The sequence below is a fragment of the Phascolarctos cinereus genome, unplaced genomic scaffold (genome assembly GCF_003287225.1).
Source record: "Phascolarctos cinereus isolate Bilbo 61053 unplaced genomic scaffold, phaCin_HiC Scaffold_5;HRSCAF=322, whole genome shotgun sequence".
NCBI classification, from domain to species: Eukaryota; Metazoa; Chordata; class Mammalia; order Diprotodontia; family Phascolarctidae; genus Phascolarctos; species Phascolarctos cinereus.
The window spans coordinates 41,064,222-41,083,748 of record NW_027555958.1 but is presented as its reverse complement, the minus strand read 5'-3'; the positions used below and the strand labels follow the sequence as shown (position 1 = coordinate 41,083,748).

At 46.4% G+C, this 19,527-nt stretch overlaps 1 protein-coding gene across 1 annotated transcript; it reads left to right on the top strand.

The window, feature by feature from the left end:
- The first annotated feature begins 5,074 nt into the window (after positions 1-5,074).
- On the top strand, positions 5,075-19,527 carry GAS2L2 (growth arrest specific 2 like 2). The gene is made up of 6 exons (XM_078154835.1): positions 5,075-8,341; positions 10,795-11,036; positions 11,575-11,682; positions 15,907-16,003; positions 16,536-16,788; positions 17,528-19,527. The coding sequence occupies exons 1-6, from the start codon at positions 7,927-7,929 to the stop codon at positions 19,101-19,103; spliced, it is 2,691 nt and encodes an 896-aa protein (XP_078010961.1). The 5' UTR covers positions 5,075-7,926; the 3' UTR covers positions 19,104-19,527.

The following is a 19,527-nucleotide window of genomic DNA, read 5'->3' as shown; positions in this document are numbered from 1 at the left end:
GCATGTTCCCTGTCCCATACTAGAGAGTGGGAGTGACAAGGACTTCCCTCATCCCTGCATGTCTTGATTTCATCACCACAGGTACTATTGGGTCACAAACAATGGAGTTAGAACCTCCCCCTCCCTAGAGCCTTAGACTAGGAAGGGCCTCCTTTTTCTGGGTGCCTGGAAACCTCATGCCCCAGGGTCCTCTTAGTTCCCTTCCTCTCCCTACTTCCCACCTTTTTCCTACCGTTCTCTCCCTATCCCTCCGAATTGTGCCCCTTCGTTTTCTTCTCCTGGAAGGGAAACGTTCCCAAATGAAGGAGAATGTGAGCACCTGAATAAGAAGAGGACACAAGCCCGGTCTAATCAGTGGCTAAACAAAAGTGTGGAGCTTAAGGGGAAAGGGAAAAGATCTTCCAACAGGTTCACCTGTGGACTGGGTGATCTGGGTGCTGTCCTCACTTTCAGGAAGCTCCCAGGCTAAGGAAAGACAGATGGACAGACGGACACACACACACACACACACACACACACACACACACAGAATCCCTGTCCTAGGGCAACTCCATCTGTTGTTTCCAACAGACACCGAGGGAAACAAGTATGGAAAAACCAACAACTGTATGGGGGAGGCACATATATGGAGTTTCCCTAATGTTAGCACAGTTTTAAACCATTAAAGCTTAAAACTGCACAAAAGACTTTTGAAACATCCTGTATGTACTGTCTCTTATATGCTGATTGGATGGGTGATATGAAAGAACAGACTTATAAACAATAGAATGAGAGCATGGAGGAGAGAAAGGGTCTGTTTGGGGCACAGTTCTAGACCTAAGGGGATGGGGACTATATGTCTTCATGACCCCAGCACCTAGTAGAGTCCCTGGTACAAAGTAGGTGCTTAATAAATGTGTGTTGGGTTGGAAACAGCTGGGCAGATGATAGATGAGAGAGAGAGAGCTACACATATACATTCAAACACACACATTTATGTGAAATATCATATTAAAGGTATGGGGAGAGGAACAAGGCAGAGGGAGAAAAGTCACCTCCTTTTCTGTCTCAGGGTTGCTTCTTATGACCAAAACGTCCAGGAATAGTTCCTGTTCTTCCCTCTGTCCTGATTTCCCTCTTGGGCTCAGTTCTCCCCTCCTTTCCCCTTCCTCTGTTTCTCTCTTGTTGCTGGGCCTTCGTTCCTTCTTTGGACTCTTCCTCCACATCCATTTCTTCTCCATATACTTTTCAAGTTGTGAGGGCCCCAAAGCAAATGAGCATCACTTTAGTATTGTTGCCCCCCAATTAGGCAAAGATGTTCAACATGCAAAAACCAAGGAAGATAGTGATCATCATTTACTAGCTTGTGTGACCCTGGGCAAGTCACTTAACCCCATTGCCTATCCTAAAAAAAAAAAAAAGATAGTGATCATCACCAGACATGAGATTCTTCTGTTTAAAGATTTATTCATAAAGAATCTATTACTTTTGAAGTTCCATCAGCTCCAATAGGAATGCATTCACACATTCACCCAAACTTACCCAGACAATTAATCATTTAGTCATTCAGTCACACATGCACGCACAACCAATGGTTATTAGACAGGTGAGCTCTCCTCGGAGATCCAACTTCTCCCTGCTTGGTGTTGCAAAGCCTTCTACTAGTGGAATAGACAAAGGACCTCTTTGAGGCATAGCCCTGGAACTTCGGAGATAGTTCTTCCATTGGGACTATCAATACTGAAACGATTTCCAACTGACTCTGGCAGTGGCCTGGATTGTTTTGACCACACATGTAAGGTGGAAACACAATGAGCTAGGAGTTTTGAAGGAGACAAGACAGAGAGAAAAGTGGCAATTGAGGATGTTGCAGAAACCATGACTAACTAATTCCTGCAGCTTGCCTTCACTTGCACTGGTGGAAAACTTTGGGAATATTTTCCTTCTTCCTCCTCATTCTGACAGCTACTGTGATTCCAAGAGGACAGTTCAAGGCATTGCAGGAGACAAATTCCTTCACTGTCATCTTGCTAGGAAGAGCCAGAAGCGTGCAGAGCCCACGATGGGCTTTCCTGTTCATCCAAGCAGCAATATTCCATTTCAAAAAGCCCAGCCTGGCCCTTAGGCATTGCTGGACTGCTGGTAGTCATCCCATGGATGGCTAGTGTCCATCCAAGTATCATGATGAGTGGGTGCTATCCCTCTCCCTTCCATCCCAGCACCTATGGTGGTGAATATTAAACAGGCAGACCTTCTGATTTCATGTTCTCATTCAGGAGGGTGAAGAGATCAAAAACAAATTCCATTTGGAGTTGGGAAATGGTGGGAAATGTTGTTTGTGCTCCATGATGCCGGCATCTACTGCTTGCTTTCTATCACACTTTTTTTTTTTTACTAATTTAATTAATTAAACTTTTTCCTTAACTGCAAACTTGAGGCTGAGGAGTTTTGTCAACCACTGCCAGGAATTAAGAGGAAATGGGGATTTTTCAGTGAAGTTAAGACACATGAGTCAATGAGTGTAGAGCCTTGGAGTATTATGTGCCCCTCCCCGGTGAATTTGTGGGATGCAATCTTTTACTGCAGAATGCTCCCCCAAGCCCATTTCATGGGATCCTTTCTATTCAAAAAATTCTATTTGGCTTTGGCTCAAAGATCCCTTTGATGAACTCCAGTGCTTTTTCTCTTCTGCTAAGCTGTCCCTAAGCCTGGGACAATCCCCAGCTTTTGTCTCCTCCTCCTCCTTGTGATGTTCCTTTTCTTTACTGCCTCAGACCTCCATCTGTGGCAGTCTCAAGCTGGGTGGAGTCTTTGCCTAGCGTTATTCTCAGCGGGGTATTCTTTCTGTGGTCACCAGCCTTTTATCCATTTCCTGGCAACTCAGTAACTTGGTGATTTTCACAGAACACTTTCACACAGGCAACATAACAGACACAACACCTTCCCGCAATCGCTGACTTTCTGCTCAGTATTTCATTTTCCAGCAGGAACTAAGAACATTGCTATGGCCTCCATGTTTCTTCTAATTTCCATAGAAATGAATCAGATCCATAATTCCTCTCATGGTTGCTTCCTTATTCCATTAATAAAATTAGCTAGTTCAGTTATGTATTTAATCTATGCCTCTAAGGATTGGGGGGGTGTGAGTGGGTGGCATGGCATCATGGAAAAAGTACTGGATTTAGAGCCATAGGACCTGAGTTCAAATTCTGGCTCTTCTGTGAACCAGCAGTTCTTCTACCTGCCTGACCCTCAGTTTCCTCATCTGTAAAAATGAAGGTGTTGAGGGGCAGCTAGGTGGCGCAGTGGATAAAGCACCGGCCCTGGAGTCAGGAGGACCTGGATTCAAATCCGACCTCAGACACATAACACTTACTAGTTGTGTGACCCTGGGCAAGTCACTTAACCCCATTGCCTAACTTAAAAAAAAATGGTGTTGGACTACTCTGAAGTTCCTTCCAATTCTAAATATATAACCCTATCATCCCAGCTTTGTCTGATACAAATCACAACCCCTTTACCACATAGTAAATCATTCAAAGGACCTTTGGTTTCAGAGACAGGGACTTTTTTTTCTTACACAGGATAGATCACAATACATCCACATTCTCTAATCCTGTGTGACTGTTGTCCATGAATTCCCACCACTCCTCTGAAATTGGTCTACCCAATGTTATGGGGGCATTCCTTTAGGATGCAGGACATTGTGTGAACACTAATGGGGCACACGGACTCACCCATCACTTACACCTGTTCTTATTGCTGATGAGCCTTTCTGGTCTTAGTGAGGCTGGTATTGAGATAACAGATCCACAGTCTATTTGCCAGGCCCATCATTCTAAGCTCCTCCTGCTGCTAACACCCAATAATGACTGGGAGCTCCTTAAAGCCAGGGACTGTCTTTGGACTTTCTGTGTATCCCTAGCACTTAGCACAATGCCTAGCATGTGAGAGGCATTTAGTCAGGGCTTCCTGACTGACGGCTCTCCATTGTTCCCTTGGGGATGCTGTACCACTGCAGGTCCTGGAATGTCACCATCAGAAGAATCAAAGTTGTGGGGGATGCAAAGAGTAAAAGATCACAGCTCTAGAGCAGCAAGGGACCTCAGAGGACATCCCGTCCCACCTTTGCATTTTACAGATGAAAGAACTAAGGCCCAGGAGAGTTAAGAATTAGTGTCGGAAGAACAACTTGAGCTCAGAACCTTTGACTCTACAGCCAGTGCTCTTTTCCCTGTTTGTTGCTTCATGGCATGTGGCAGAATATTTCCATCGAGGACCTACATACAAGTCATGGCCTAACAGACAGCATCGAGGAAATGTATGATCAGAAAAGGGTGTGAGTCAGTCAAATAGCAAGAGCTTGTGATGATGGCCAGAGACGCAGAGGTTGCACTGATACCCAGGAAATGGAACTAGACCTACAGGAAGGTTTCCAGAACAATGGGTGGCTCTTCTGCAGATCTGCCCTGCTGGGCCATTGTAAATGTAGCACTTATTCCACCATGATGGTGGACACAGCACCTGACCTCAGACTGTCCGTCTCCAGCCTGGCCCCAGCTTTTGACTGGGGATCCTATTTGTAACAAAAATAATAGCAACAACTACTGACATCTACAGAGCCTTTTAGTGAGCAAAATCCACTCACTGACATGACTTCCTCTGACCCTAAAAACAACAATTCAGTCAGGTTGGTACTAGAGTTATTAGTATCTCCATTTTACAGCTGAAGAAACTGAGGCACAGAGCATCTGAGTAATTTGAGCATGGTCACACAGCTAGTCAATGTCAGAGCTCATTCAGTATCTTGGGTCCATCACTTCTCTGCCAGGAGTTGGGTAACATGATTCATAATGAGTCCTCTGGAATAATGGTTGGTCAATGCATTAATCAGAGTTTCAGAGTTGTACATCTTCACAATATCATTGTTATCATATAAATTGTTCTGGTTCTGCTCACTTCACTCTGCATTGGTTCATACAAGTCTTACCAACTTTCTCTGAAACCATCTCTTTCATCCTATTTTATAGTACAATAGCATTCCTTTACATCTATATACCATCACTTTTTAACATTTATATGCAATTCCATAATTGATGGACACCTCTTGGTTTCCAGTTCTTTGCCACTACAAAAAGTGTGGCTATAAAAAAATTTTTGTACATGTAAGTCCTTTTCCAGATATAGGATTTGGACCCAGGTTTCCCCTGAAGTGAGTGAAAAGATAACTAGTAATATATGTATAAGGTAGTGCCCCTTTCTTATGTAAACCTTTTTTTTTTGCTGAAAGGGACAGAAAAAGGATATTCTTGTGATGAACACAGAGAAAAAGCAGCTTGATGAGAGACACAGACAGTTCTGAGAGTACCTGAGAGCAAAGTAATCCGTCAGAGGCAAAATTAATGAAAGATGGTAAAGATGGTTACAGTTCATTGATTTCCAGAAGCTAATTTATATGTAATAGGTTGACTGACCCATGAGGTCCCATTAGAAGCCGCATACAGAATGCAGAAAATAAAAGCCCACAGAGTTAAAATAGTCAACAGAAGTAAAAATATATATATAGCAGAAACAGAAAATAATAGCAGTTGCTTTGAGCTGAGCCCATTTGAGACAAGCTGACTGGAAAGAGACTTAGCAGTTGATGTAGGGAGCTAATCTGAATAGAGGAAGGCTGTGATACTGGGAGCTGATTGGAGACAGCAGAATCCCCTGCTGTTTGTAACACTACCTGGGGGTAGGTCTTTCTCTCCAGCACCATTAACTGCTTGAGAGAGGAGAGGCTTGCCTACCTTGTCCTTCACTGACCTCCATGGTTCAAAAGGGGGAAAACATCTCACAGTCCAGAGGGTTAACCTGATTAGCATTGCACATGCAGAACTGATTTTCTTTGAAAGAGTATAATGTTGCCCCAGCACCAAGCCAAGGAAGAAGGCTTGGGAAGTTCTGCACACCCCAGGCTTAAGATTTCTGTTTACTTAAAAAAAAAACAATACCTTAACGCTACATCAGCAACAGAATGGAGAAGCCGAGAAAGAGAAGCAATAAGGCCTGGCAGGTGACAAAGGATACAGACCCTTCCTTAAAGAAACAAAGACATCAGGGACTCTAGTCCAGAGGCACAAACCCAGACACATGGGTTTTTCTGCTCATGCTATGTTTCTGTAAGTTTGTGCTGTCTCCTATGAACACTATGTGCCTTGGTGGTAGAGTGTGAACAGGTTTATGGAAAAACTTATGATTATTATAGTTTTGCCTTTTATTTGCAAATGTTTCCTAATTTAAAGTTCATGGTGTCACCTTGGGTGATTTGTTTAAGTGGGAAGCATACCAGTGGGGACAGTCATGAGTAGTCAAAATATGTCTCCCTCAATACCAAGGCTACCCCCTGGGACCCCGAGAGTGAGTTGCAGCAATATGCCACCCTTTTGAAGAATCACCCTAACCAACCATCATGGGCATAGATGGGGTGAGTGAACTAGTCCTATTCTAGAAAGAAAGAGTGTAGAGAGAGCTGGGAGTCACTTGCACTACCCAAGTGGAATAGACCAGTGGTGATTCTCACAGTGGGAGTATTGGGGTCAGTAGCTGCTTATCCTCTCCTCTCCCAGAGCCTGAAGCTCTGGAAATATGAGGCAGACGTTAAGAGAGTCCTGCCCAGCATAGACCTTTATATAGACCTGCTATATATTCAGAGGAAGCAGGGTAGGAGACTCAGGGAAGGGTTAATCTGCCCCAAAGGGTATGGGGTCCTGAGTTGGGTCTGGAAAGAGGAACACATACAATCTGAATAGGCAGAAAGGAGGAGGGGATGTGGGGGGAGGGAGAAATTCTAGTTTTGTTTTTTTTAAAATAAAACAGACTTGGTGAAGAGTGACCAGCTGAGAGAGACAGAGACAAATAGCCAGGCAGAGACATTCAGAGACAGACAAATAGCCAGGTGGAGACAGACAGAGACAGACAAATAGCCAGGCAGAGACATTCAGAGACAGACAAATAGCCAGACAGAGACATTCAGAGACATAGCTAGCTGGGCAAAGAGGCATAAAGATGAAGAGATGATATGTTACCTACAGAAATCCTCTCAGGCCCTGCTTCACCCCTTGAGTTTCTTCCCTTTCCAACCTCTCCCCCTCTCTCCTCATGCCAGGCCTTTTTGACACAAGTCAGAAAAAAAAAAAAACAACAGTCTAGCAGATGAAATTTACTTACATGTATCCCAGAAGAGGGGGTGAGTGTCCCAGGTCTCACTCTCTTCTGGCTGTAACCCAATCCAGGGAGCAAGGCCAGCCAGAGCCTGCCAGTGGCTACCCTGAAGGGGTTAATAGGGAGTGTTTGTAGCAGCCCCTGTCACCTAGGAGAGGAGAGAACTCTGAGGCAAAGCCCAGCAGGAATGATCCAGCCACATTGGGTAGTATTGGGGGTGGATGGGGGGGAGAGAAGGAGGGTTTAATTGAGCAGTGCAGCTCCTAGGGAAGGAAAGAGAGGCAACCTCCCCCAACCTGTCCCTTTATGGTGGTAGCAGGTCCTCAGGATGGCCTCAGCAGCCAGAAGAGTGAGGTAGTTACCAGTTAACTAAGTGGGGAAGGCAGAGATAGAGGGAAGGTTCAGGAATTCAGGAATCCAGTGGGTGGGGGGGGAGGGAGGTGGAGTTGGAACTAGTTTTGCCATAGAGATGGATCCTGAAGAGTGAGCAGAATGGGGAGAATGAACTTCTGAGGGGGTGGGCAGAGAGGGAGAGATGGATCAGAGAGGCCAGGATCAGCATAGAAGCAGCTCAGAAGGAAATCTCCCAGCTTGGTCAGCCTAAGTCACAGTGCCCCAGGGATCACCAGGTTGAAGGAACACAGGGAAGGAAAAAGACCCCAGGCTTGGGTTGATAGATCAGGAACCAAGGGAGAGGACGTAGCATTAGGTCTGACCCATACATAGGTCAAGACTTGGAAGATGAGTGGAAGGTCGCTTGCCAGCAGCCCCTCCAGGTCCCAGCCCAGTGGCAGGACAATGCCTGGACTCCCAGATCCCCCAATCTGCAGTATTCGACCCTTTAAGTCCAGTGAGCAGTACCTGGAGGCGATGAAAGAGGACCTGGCTGACTGGCTTAGGAATCTCTACGAGCTGGATATTGATACGGCCAACTTCCTGGAGATGCTGGAGACGGGCCAGCTGTTGTGCCAACATGCCAATGCAGTCACTCAAGCTGCCCAGGACTTCCTGGCCCAATATCCAGCTTTGGCCCAGAAAATCTGGCTGCCCAGGTCTGGGGTTTGCTGCAATGGGGCAGCCCAGCCAGGTACCTTCCAGGCTCGGGACAATGTCTCCAACTTCATCCAATGGTGCCGGAAGGAGATGGGCATCAAAGGTAAATACCTCTTCAGGACCCATCCTGAGACAAGGCTTCTTTGGGGGCCAAAGTAGGATAGTGGGAAAAGCATGGGGCTGGTACCTGGGAGACCTGGGTTCTAGCTCAGCTAGAGGAAACTAGGTGTCATAGTGGGTAGAGTACTGAACTTGTTAGAAAGAACTAACTTGCCTGTTTTTTTCTTTTTAACAAGAGCTGAACTTGTTAAGAAGAGTTCAAATCCTACCTCAAACAATTACTAGGCAAGTCACTTAATTTCTCACAACCTCAGTTTCCTCATCTATAAAATGGGAATAATAATATTCTACCCTGCCTATCTCAGTGGTTGAGATGTGAAAAGCCCCTTGCAAAGCTCAAAGTGGTGTTACAGATGTCAGTATTATATAAAGAGCACCAGACTGGTAGCTGAGAGGCTTGGTTTCTAGCAATTAACTAGCTATATGACCATTGGGAAGATAGTTCATCCCTCTGGGCCTTCGTTCCTTTATCTCATAGGAAGCAATAAATAAAAAAAAAATTAAAATGATTGCAAGGTCTCTGCCCTACCTTGCACCCATTGAATGTCACTGCCTCTTTCAAAAGTGTTAGATATCATGAACTCCTAACAGTCAACATAGCCCAACCCAGGAGGTCAGACCCCAAGGCAGATTATCTCCAAGGACTTAAGCCCTTGCTGCTCCATCAGCTCCAGAAAAACTCGCACAGAGCAAGCCAAAGTAGGCTCCAATCCAAGGATCCCCATTCTCCTCTTGGGGCTCTGTCAGTGCGAAATTGTAATAAATCACCCATACCTAATACCCATGTCCCTCTTCCTCATACTCTTGCTACTGTTTCAAAAGTGGGAGGAAAGAAAGGAAGCAACTATTTCCTGGAAGGCCCCTGAGGGCAGGAGCTGTCCTTAGTTTCATGTTTGTAACCTCGGTGCTTAGCAGTGTCTCATACATCCATCTGTCTGTCTGTCTCCATTTATATGCCTGTCTGTCTGTCTCTGTCTATTTATGAATTTACCTATCTAGCCTGCCTATCTATCCATCTATCTGCCTATTTGTTTATTCCTGTCTATCTGTATTTCTATCTATTCATTTACATTATCAACTTGTTTATTCATTAATTTATCTATTCATCTTTATATCTACTTTTTCATCCATCCATTTGTTAATCTATTTATTTATTTACTTGTTTGTTTATTCATGTATTTATTTCAAGAGGTGCTGGATCTGTGATTTCATGGACATGGGAAATTCCCAGTGAGGAAATTCCCTTTACCAATCAGGAAGGTGTGGTACTGTGGAAAGAGCACAGAGGACCTGGTTCAGATCCTGCCCCTGATGTTTATTACCTGTGAAACATTATGCAAGGCACTTATCTACCTGGGTCTCAGTTTCCACATCTACAAAATTAAAGGGTTGGACCAGATGATCTCTGAGGCTTCTTCCCATTTTACATCTCTGATTCTATCATTTATGTCTCTATTATCTGGGGTACTGAGAGTTTAAGTGATTTGCCTAGGGTCACACAGCCAGTATGTGTCAGAGAGCTTGAATCTAAGCCTTCCCGACTGACCCCCAACTTTCCATTCACTATATGTTGGTGTCTTACACTTAGAAGACACTTAACAGCACCTTCTAGGTGCTGTTAAAAGGATGCTAACAGCAAACAGTCATTTGTTGAATTGAATTGAAAAAATTTGAGAATGTGAAAAGCTGGGATGAAGAGGGCACCATGAGAGGTTAACCCTTTTCTTGATATAGCCCTACAGCTACTCTTCTAATGCCAATCTTTTAGGTAATCTGCTATTTCCATCCTTTCTGTCAAGTGGAACTCATTCTGTCTAGTCCTTTGCCTTCAGGCTGAACTGAATATTGTGCTCCTAGGGGTTTTTTGGGATGGGTGTCCGTTGCGGGGGAGCACATATTACATTGTTATGGGGAGCTCCCAGTGTAGAAACCCCTTTCACTGATGCAGATATAATACATCTGAAATTTACAGTGTTAGGGAGTTGCCTATGGCACTTTCTAAGACTACATAGCTTGCCCATGTTTACACAGCCAGAATTGGTCAGAGGCAAGACTTGGAACCAGATTTTCCCTGACTCCAAGGCCAACACTCCATCCTAGGCTCTGTTCCCTCTCACCCAGGGGATAACATGACCTAAATGTTCAATGACCACTGAGGTCTCTTGAACTTTGAAATGGGTCTCAGTTTCCCCATCTGTAAAATAGATCTCCAAGATAAAGATGTAAAGATGACCTCCCAAGCCTCTCCCAACTCTGATATTCTAGGAATTTAAGATCCCATTTGTCTTGCTGAGCCCTACCCCTCTCTTGAGAGCCTGACAATGGGGTCACCGCAGGAATTTCCCCTTTTCCCAAAAGGTTTACTCTTCCAAGAAGGGAAGGAAAAAGGAGGACAAAGCTGGTCACTCCTCTTCTCTCTTCCTCTCTGGCCCACAGAGGTGCTGATGTTTGAGACAGAGGACCTGGTGCGTAGGAAGAATGAAAAGCATGTGGTTTTGTGCCTGCTGGAGCTGGGACGGCGCGCCTGGAGGTTTGGGGTAGCAGCTCCCACCCTGGTGCATCTGGAGGAGGAGATCGAGGAGGAACTGCGGCAAGAGCTGGCCCTGCCCCCACCTGACCCTCCTCCACCAGCTCCTCCTGCTCGGCAAGCCTGCCATTTCAAAAACTTAGACCAAATGGTGAGGGATACAGGGGAAGGAGGAAGGGATAACTGCAAACACCCCTCAATCCTTCCTGCCCAGGCACCCCGTCTCCTCTATCATATGACTACCATGGGGGAAGGTGCCAAGCTCCAGAGCTGGGGTGACTGATCTCTCCAGCTTCCCAGAACCAGAAAGGCAGGAGCTCTGGGATCTAGTCACTAATTCTGTCACTCACTTGCTGTGTGAGTGTGACCTCAGGCAAATCATTTCCCCTTCCTAGACTCTATCTGTGAAAAATGAAGGTTTTCTAAAGTCCCTTGGAAATTTTACCCTCTAATTTATCTTGCTCCTCCCAGAGTACTTGGTAATGAATGCTCTCCCCTCCCTCCTGCTCCCATCTTAGGTCCCAAATGATCTCTTAAGTAAGCAATACTCTTGCAGTCCTCGTCCTCCTTTCTCAGCCCTGCGTGTGGGTGTGAGAGAAGGAATGAGATGGAGATCGAGTTTAAAGAAGTGCTCCTAATGGGGAATGCAGAGAATCCTCCAGGAGCTCACCTCCCGTCTTCCCTTGCAGGTGCAGAACCTGGTGAGTCACTGTACCTGCCCCGTGCAATTCTCCATGATCAAAGTGTCTGAAGGAAAATACCAAGTTGGGGATTCCAACACACTCATCTTTGTCAGGGTGAGTTCCTGACTGAAGGCAGGTGGGAGTTGGGGTGAGGGTGGGGGGATGGCCTCAAAGCCTCCCTCTGCTTCCTCTGGTAAGGAGATTTCCACAGTCAAGGTTGGAAGGTGCTTTAGCATAGACTCTCACCACTTCTCCTGGACTGAGGTGGGAGGGGGTAGGGAGTCCCCTGAGGTAGAGGGTATGGCTAAATGGTCATTCTTTTAGATAGCTGAGGAGTGAGGCAACTGGGGGCAGTTAATATAAATACACTAAGGACAAGAGGAGTCCCTTTCCCCAGTACCTTGTGGGGGAGGATTGAGTAACACTTCTGCTAGGGAGTCAGGAGCCTCTCGGATAATTCCTGAAGACTAATGACCGAACTGAGAGGGGTGTGAAGCTCCTCCAACCATGTGGCAGCTGCATCAAGGTGCCCGTAGGAGGAGGAGTGTTGGCCAACCCTGCCCACCTGGAGAGAGGCTGAGCTTAGAGATAGAAGGAGGATGGTACTGACTTCCCACAGTGCCCTCCCCCAGCTCACCTTCATGCCCAAGGCAGTGAAGGGAAAGATCCATGTGGTAATAGGTGAGCCTGGATTCATGCTTCCTGATGGGATAGATAGATAGATATAGATAGACAGATACATATATATAGATATATGTAGATACATACACACATACATACATGTATATGTACACATACACATGTGTGTAAATATATCTATATATGTATTTGTGTAATGTATGTGTTTATGGAACATGACCCCTACACACACTGAGCCCAAGGGCAGATACACCAATAGGAATAATTCCCAACATACTCTGTGTGTGTGCGTGTGTGGGCACACACACGCACACGCATGCAAGTGGCAAAGACACGAGTGTCTCTTTGTAGTGATGAAGAGATATGTTGATGATCAGGGGTCTGGGCCACAATTCCTATTACATGTGAGGGTACAAGGTCAAGGCAGTGTTGTATTGTGGATGAACACTGGGTTTGTAGGGAGTGGTATAGTGTTCAAATCCTGAATATTTCCTAGCTGTAAAACCTTGGAAAAATCACTTTAACATCTAGAACCTCAAGTTTCCTAATCTGTAAAATGAGGGGCACGGTCTCTGAAGTCCCTTCTAATTCTAAATAGGTAGATGAGAGAATTGAGGCTCAGAAGGGGCTAATGACCTTGCCCAAGGTCACTAAACTAGTCAATGTCAGCCTGGCCTCAAGCCCAGGGCTATCCCTGGACTCCAAGGCCAATGTCTTTTCCTTTACCCCATCCTCCCTAGGCCTGGGGTTAGGGAAGGAGTCACAAGGGAGCTGTCCCAGGGCAGGGTCCCAAGAACACTAGGTGGAGAAGAAGCCAATAGAGGGTAAAAAAATGTAGGTTGAGGAAAGCTAGGGACCAGGGATCCCTTTCTGCCTGTGTTTCCTCATTTAACATTCAAAAAGCGCTTATAAAGTGCCTACTGTGCGTTAGGAATTGCACTGGGCAAAGGTGAAACAAAAAGAAAAATGAAACAACCCTTACCCTCAAGGAGCTTACACTCTACCTGGTGGGTAGGGGGGAGGCTAGACAGCACTTACAGAGAGAAACAAATACAAAGTATATGCAAAACAAATACCGTGTGGGTTGATCCCTAACAACTGGGGGACGGGAGCATTAGGAAAGGCATCATTGGAGGTGGGGCTTGAAGTAGATACTAGGGGCTAGAGGCAGGGGTGAGAAGAGAAGGGAGAGCAGCACTGGCATGGGGGCCGGGCTGCGTAAAGGCGCTGAGACCAGAGGAAGACTGTCGTGAATGAGGAACAGGGAAACAGGTCAGTTAAGGCAGGACCTAGAGGGCTTGGCGAGCAATGTGGAACCAGCCTGGAAAGAGAGGTTGCAGGCAGATTGTGAAGGGCTTTAAATGGGACACACAGGAGTTTGTAGTTTATCCTAGAGGCAACAGGGAGCCACTGCACATTTTTTGAGCCAGGGAGTCCCACGGTCAGAATGGTGTTTTAGGAATATCAATTTGGCAGCTGGGTGGAGGATGGACTGGAGACGCGAGAGGCTGGATATGGAAAGAGAGGCCAGGCAAGAAGTGATAAGAGCCTGGATTTGGGTGGTTGTGGCATGAGTGGAAAAAAGAGAGCAGATACAAGGTGGTGTGAAAGGCAAAGCTGACAAGATTTGGCAACTGATTGACTATGGGGTTGAAGGAGACTTCGAAGAACTACAGAAGATGATTCAGAGTATTGACCTGGGTGGCTGCAATGATGGTGGAATCCTCAGCAGAAATAAGAAGGAGGGGAAAGGAGGAGAGAGGTTTCCCTTCATAAGGGCTGAGCAATTATCAGCTTTACAAAGTTCAAGGACGCCTTTTACCACAGGTTGAAAGGCAGACCACCAGAGAGGGCTTTCCCTTCTTGAGGTTTTATTTTATTTTATTTTATTTTATTTTTGGTGAGGCAATTGTTGGCAGAGATGCTGGAGTGGTTTGTGATTTCCTTCTCCAACTCATTTTACAGATGAGCAAACTGAAGCAAACAGATTAAGTGACTTGACCAGGGTCACAAAGCACTTTCCCTTCTTGAGGTTATATTTTTGGTGAGGCAATTGGGATTAAGTGACTTGCCCAGAGTCACACAGCTAGTGAGTGTTATGTGTCTGAGTCTAGATTTGAACTCAGGTCCTCCTGACTCCAAGGCTGGTGCTCTATCCACTGTGCCACCTAGCTGCCCCTTCCCTTCTTGAGTCTTGACACAAGCAGCTGTAATATTTTGAAATCATAAATGCCATTTATATAGCATTTACAAATCGATTTTATGTCCATCATCTCATTAGATTCTAATACCTTAGTGAGGTAGATCCTATGGGCATTATCACTCCCATCTTACAGGTAAGAAAACTGAGACTCAAAGAAATCAGGTGACTTGTAAGCAAAGTCATAAGGCTTGTTAAGATGTGGTATTTGAAGTCAAGTTCAGCATTCTTTCCATTGAACCAAATTGCCCTTTCATGAGAGCCAGAGAGAGATGTTGGACAAATCCATGATCAAGTTTAAGCGGAGAGTGGGAAATCAAGGATGGAGTTTACAATACCTACCACTACATGCAATGTTGAAAAATGGCTGTTGACCTCGAGAATAGGTATATCCATGGGAATCCACCCAACAGAGCCTCCAGAGGAAGGAGGGAGTCCTTGAACTGTATCTATTGATCCCTTGCAGACGAGAGTATCCCTTCACAAATCCACCTTGTAATATGCATCCATAGCTAATGTGGAAATATGTTTTGCAAGACTTTATAAGTATATGGAGTATAATATTTCTCGCCTTCTCAGGGGGTAGGGACAAGAGTGGAGGGAGGGAGAAATTTGGATTTGAAAATTAAAACAAGACTTGTGTGTATACATGAGATGCAAGCTGGGAGGTCACATATGTTGGGATATCCCTTAGCCCCGAGCCAAGTCTGGGTGGGCAGTGATGCTCTTGTCTGAAGCAGCCAAATGACACAGTGGAGAGAGTACTAAATTTGGAATCAAGAAGATCTGAATTCAAATCCAGCTTTATACACTTATTACCTGTGTGACTTAAATCACTTAGCCCCTGTCTCAGTTTCCTTATCTATAAATGAGGAAACTGTAATATAATAGCACCTACCCTCCAGGATTATTGTTATGATAGAATGAGATACTATATTTATAAAGTGTTTTGCAAACTTTAAAGTGCTATGTAAATGGTTGTTGGTGGTGGTTAATCATTTCATGTCTGACTCTGTGACCTCATCTGGGGTTTTCTTGGCTGAGATACTAGAGTGGTTTGTGATTTCCTTCTCCAGCTCATTTTACAGATGAGGAAACTGAGGCAAATAGGGTTAAGTGACTTGCCCAGGATCACAAAGCACTAATAGTGTCTTAGGTCAGATTTGAACTCAGGTCTTCCTGACTCCAGGCCTGGTGCTTTATCCACTGTGCCATCTAGCTGCCATATAAATGGTAACTATTGTTATTATTATTATTTATTGTTCTTTTCCTGCCTGGAGTATTCTCTCACAAATACATGTTGAAATAAATGTGTATTGAAAGAAATACGTACAGAAACATGATGCAAGCTGGGAGGTCACACCTGTTGGGATATTCCTTAGCATAAGCCCAGGTACTCTGTGGTAGCATGATGTTAAGGCAAAGCCCTGATCCAAATCTTGGTGGGGCACTAGTGCCCTCATCCCTCTCTCCTCTAACCTCACCTTTATCCCTGGCAGATCTTGCGAAATCATGTGATGGTCCGAGTAGGGGGTGGCTGGGACACACTAGGCCACTACCTGGATAAACACGACCCCTGCCGATGTACCTCTCTTTGTGAGTCTCTTCTGGCCACTGAGGTCACTCCTATACCTATGGTCATCCTCTTTGTAACTCGATATAAGGGATAGGGAAGGGGAAGGGATAGAGCCCTGGGACAGGAATCAGGACTAATCCCCAAGTATTGAGGAAGGACTGGGGGCTAATAGTTCCTTTCCTGAGAAAAAGAGAGACTAGCTTCTAGAGAACTGTAGGGTGGAGGCCTAGCTGGGAGTCATTGTCTTGGGTGGTTGAGAGTCTGGAAGATACACCAAAAGTAAGTGGGAAGCTGGGAGAGAGAGTAGTTGAAATGCTAAGAGTCACCACCAGATGGCACCTAAACACTTGGATGGATGAGATGATGGTGCTTACATCTGGCAGGGAGAAGAGAGGGTTTAGCAGTCCAGCTCTTTGGGTCTCTATAGTGTGGGAAGTGGGATAGGGAATAGAAGAGAGATGATGGGGGGGGGGGAGTTGAGCAATATCAGCAGATGCTGAGCCTTTTTTTTCTCCTCTGCTTCCCCACTCCTGGGGGGGATTATTTTGGCAGCTCACAAGATGGGCAGCCCCCAGAAGCCACAGATTCCCCCAGTACAGCATGAGGTGAGAGTACAAGGGGGTTCTACACAGCTTCAGCCCATTCTGACCATCAGCCGTTCCCAGAGTCCTCTGCCCCCGGTGGATTGGAAGACATACACACCCTCAGGCCATAAGCCGCGACCTCCCACCTCCTGCTCCCCAAGACCTCCCAATAGGTGGGGGGCAGGTGAGGGGTCTCCAGGAGAGACAGCTGCACCTCAGAGGTATGGAGGGGGAACAGGAAATATCCCTTTCTCCCTTGGCACCCCCCCATTCTCAGGACAACTCACTAGTTCTCCCTAGTCTCCCTTTCACCCCCTTCCCATTTCTCTCTACACCCCAATCCTGGACACTTGATTTTTTGCCTTTTCCCTGACACCCCTTCCCTGCCTCATCATCATTGAACATGAAATGTTAGAGTTACATGAGACTCTTAGAAGTCATCTAATCCAGCTACCTCAACTTAAAGATGAGGTGTTGGCTGACTCAAGTTATTGGTAGAGTCAGGCTTAGATTCCAAGTCTCTGACATCTGACCTAGTGCTGTTGGCCAACATTTAATTCATTCAACTTCCTTGGGAAGAGTCAGAAAGCCAGACTTACTCTTCTAATTCTTTCCCTTCCCAATGGGGAAAATAATGGAAGTGAGGGGGTGTGAGAATATTAAGCCTAGAGAAGTGGAAAAGGAGAGACAACTATCATATTCACATCAAAGAGAGAAGGTGGTTATTTTAAGGGGTGGAGATTAGTCAATTTCTATCCAACGGGCAACAAAACATGATGAAATCAGAGCTGAATAGATTTTGCTGGATCTTTCTCACCCAGTGAGCAAGGATGGTAGGGTGAAGGGTGCCTCTTTCTCCAGAATAAGAGAAGTCTTTTGGGGGTTGAGGAGAGGTCATCTTCCCCAGAGGCAGGAGGTTGTATGAAACTATGCCACTAGAACCCCCTGACTCTATTGCAGGAGCCGGGAAAGATCAGTCACTCCATCCCATTGGCTGTCACCAGCTGGAGATATATCCCCAAAATCCCAGTCCTCACTCACACGAACTGGCCGGGATTTGCAGCAGGTTCCTTTAGGACAATGGAAAGGCAGATGCTCACCTGAGGCTCCCAGGGGAAGGACCCCTACCCACTGGAGCCCTGGAGAGATGGGTGCCCGAGAAAGCTTTGTCACTGATCCTACTCTTCAAAAGGTTTCAGCCCCTGAGGTGGCTCCTAAAGAATCACTGGGAAGAGTTCTCTCTACCCTACCTGGTTCCTCCAATCTATCCAAGCCCTTTACCCTCAAACAATCCCTTCTGGGTATTGGAAAGCCTTCCCAGGATCAGGCACAAAGAGTCATTGCCTCCCAACTGAAGGACCCTGGAGTTGTCCGATCTTCTTCCCCCATTAAAGGGGTCAACAAGATCCCCATCTGTTCAGCTTCCAGCCACCCACTAACACTGGGGAGAAGTCCCTCAGAATCTGGAAATGGTATCCCAGCTCCCACAACAGAAACAGGGGGAGACCCCACATCCATAAGGGTTGGGGCTGGAGGAAGAAACACTCCTCAGCCTAGAAATGGAAGTCAGTCCCTGGAGGTGAGGTCAAGAGGCCAGGATCAGACACTGGGCACTGTGACAGAGGCTGGAAGAGACCATCCACCCAGGTACCAGCATGGAAGACAGACATTCACCACTCTACTCATTGACAAGGCCAAGGAACAGGCACTCTACCAGAGCCCGGAAGATGAGATCTTGACCAATACCAAGGTGCTAGAGGCCAGAGGAGACCGCCCAGGAGTGATTCCTGGCCCCACAGAGCCCCCAGCAATGCATATTCCTCGAAGTGGTGTGTATGTCCCCCACCCCGGGGCACGGTGGCCAGTGCCTGGGGCTCTTTATGATAATGTCATTCAAGAACTGGCTGTAGAGCCCCCAGCCCTCCTCAAGGTGGACATGGGTGGCTGGGGGATGTCCATCATGCATACTCCTGAGCTAGACCCAGCCCAAAGCAAATGGGACTCAGAGGGAAAGAGGAGCTTGGAAGAGAATAGGATGGGGAGGAAGGCTGGCGCAGGGGTCAGAGGCGCAAAAGTGAAAAGAGCACCAGCTCCAGGAGAGCAGGGAGGCCAATCCAGGACTCCAGTCCCTGAGGCCAATGGCAATGAAGTACCTCAACCCATACTCACCTCAGACTTGGAAAAGTCCAAAGTGCCCACAGGGAAAGGCAGGAGGATGTTGAAGAAGCCAGAGAGGATACCATCCATTTATAAGCTAAAGTTGAGACCCAAGATCCGACCTCGTCGAGACCACCATCCAGAAAAGCAGCCCTCCCGGATTCCCACTCCCCTGGCCTACCACCAGAGACGAGCCAGGGTGCCTCCTACCACCCCTAGGTTGAGGGGTCAGGTAGGTAGTGCAGGAGATGGGGGTTCAGCGGATGAGGAAGAAATCTCCCCATCAGAGATCAGCAGTGCCCTGTCCACTGAAAGCCTGGGATCACAACCTGCTGGTCCATCCTGGCTCCCACAGGACGATGAGGAGTCTTGGGTCTAAAGTGGAATCCAAACTTGATCCATCCCTCTGCTCAGTATGTGGAGGTGGAGACAGGGAGGGACGAGGCTAAGATATTGACACTTTCAGATTTCTGACCCTCCCACTCCACCCCACTCTTCACCCCTAGAAGGTGGGAGGTTTTCCTCCCTCCACTCTTTTCCCCAGGGTTTGAGCTAAAGAGGCCAAAGGTGAAATATTGCTTCAGTCCAGTTGTGGAGAGGACACAAACCCTCCTCATTTTCATACTCTATTTTGGAAGGTGGCAAGGGAAACTTCCAAACCACTCTATAACCTTGAATGGCTCCCACTCCCATCCTCCAACCAGGAGCCACTTCCTGACCCTCTTATCTTTATCTCCAGACCTCTGGATCAAGCCTGAGTCTCTTCTCCCAATTAAATTATTAAAGCTACATGTGTCTTTGGA

What these genes read in the sequence shown, in the direction of transcription:
- GAS2L2 (XM_078154835.1), top strand. Translation starts at nt 7,927, where the DNA reads ATGAGTGGAAGGTCGCTTGCCAGCAGCCCCTCCAGGTCCCAGCCCAGT. An exon ending in TCAAAAACTTAGACCAAATG is followed by an intron (nt 11,037 to 11,574) that starts GTGAGGGATACA and finishes CTTCCCTTGCAG; the next exon opens with GTGCAGAACCTGGTGAGTCA. An exon ending in GAGACAGCTGCACCTCAGAG is followed by an intron (nt 16,789 to 17,527) that starts GTATGGAGGGGG and finishes ACTCTATTGCAG; the next exon opens with GAGCCGGGAAAGATCAGTCA.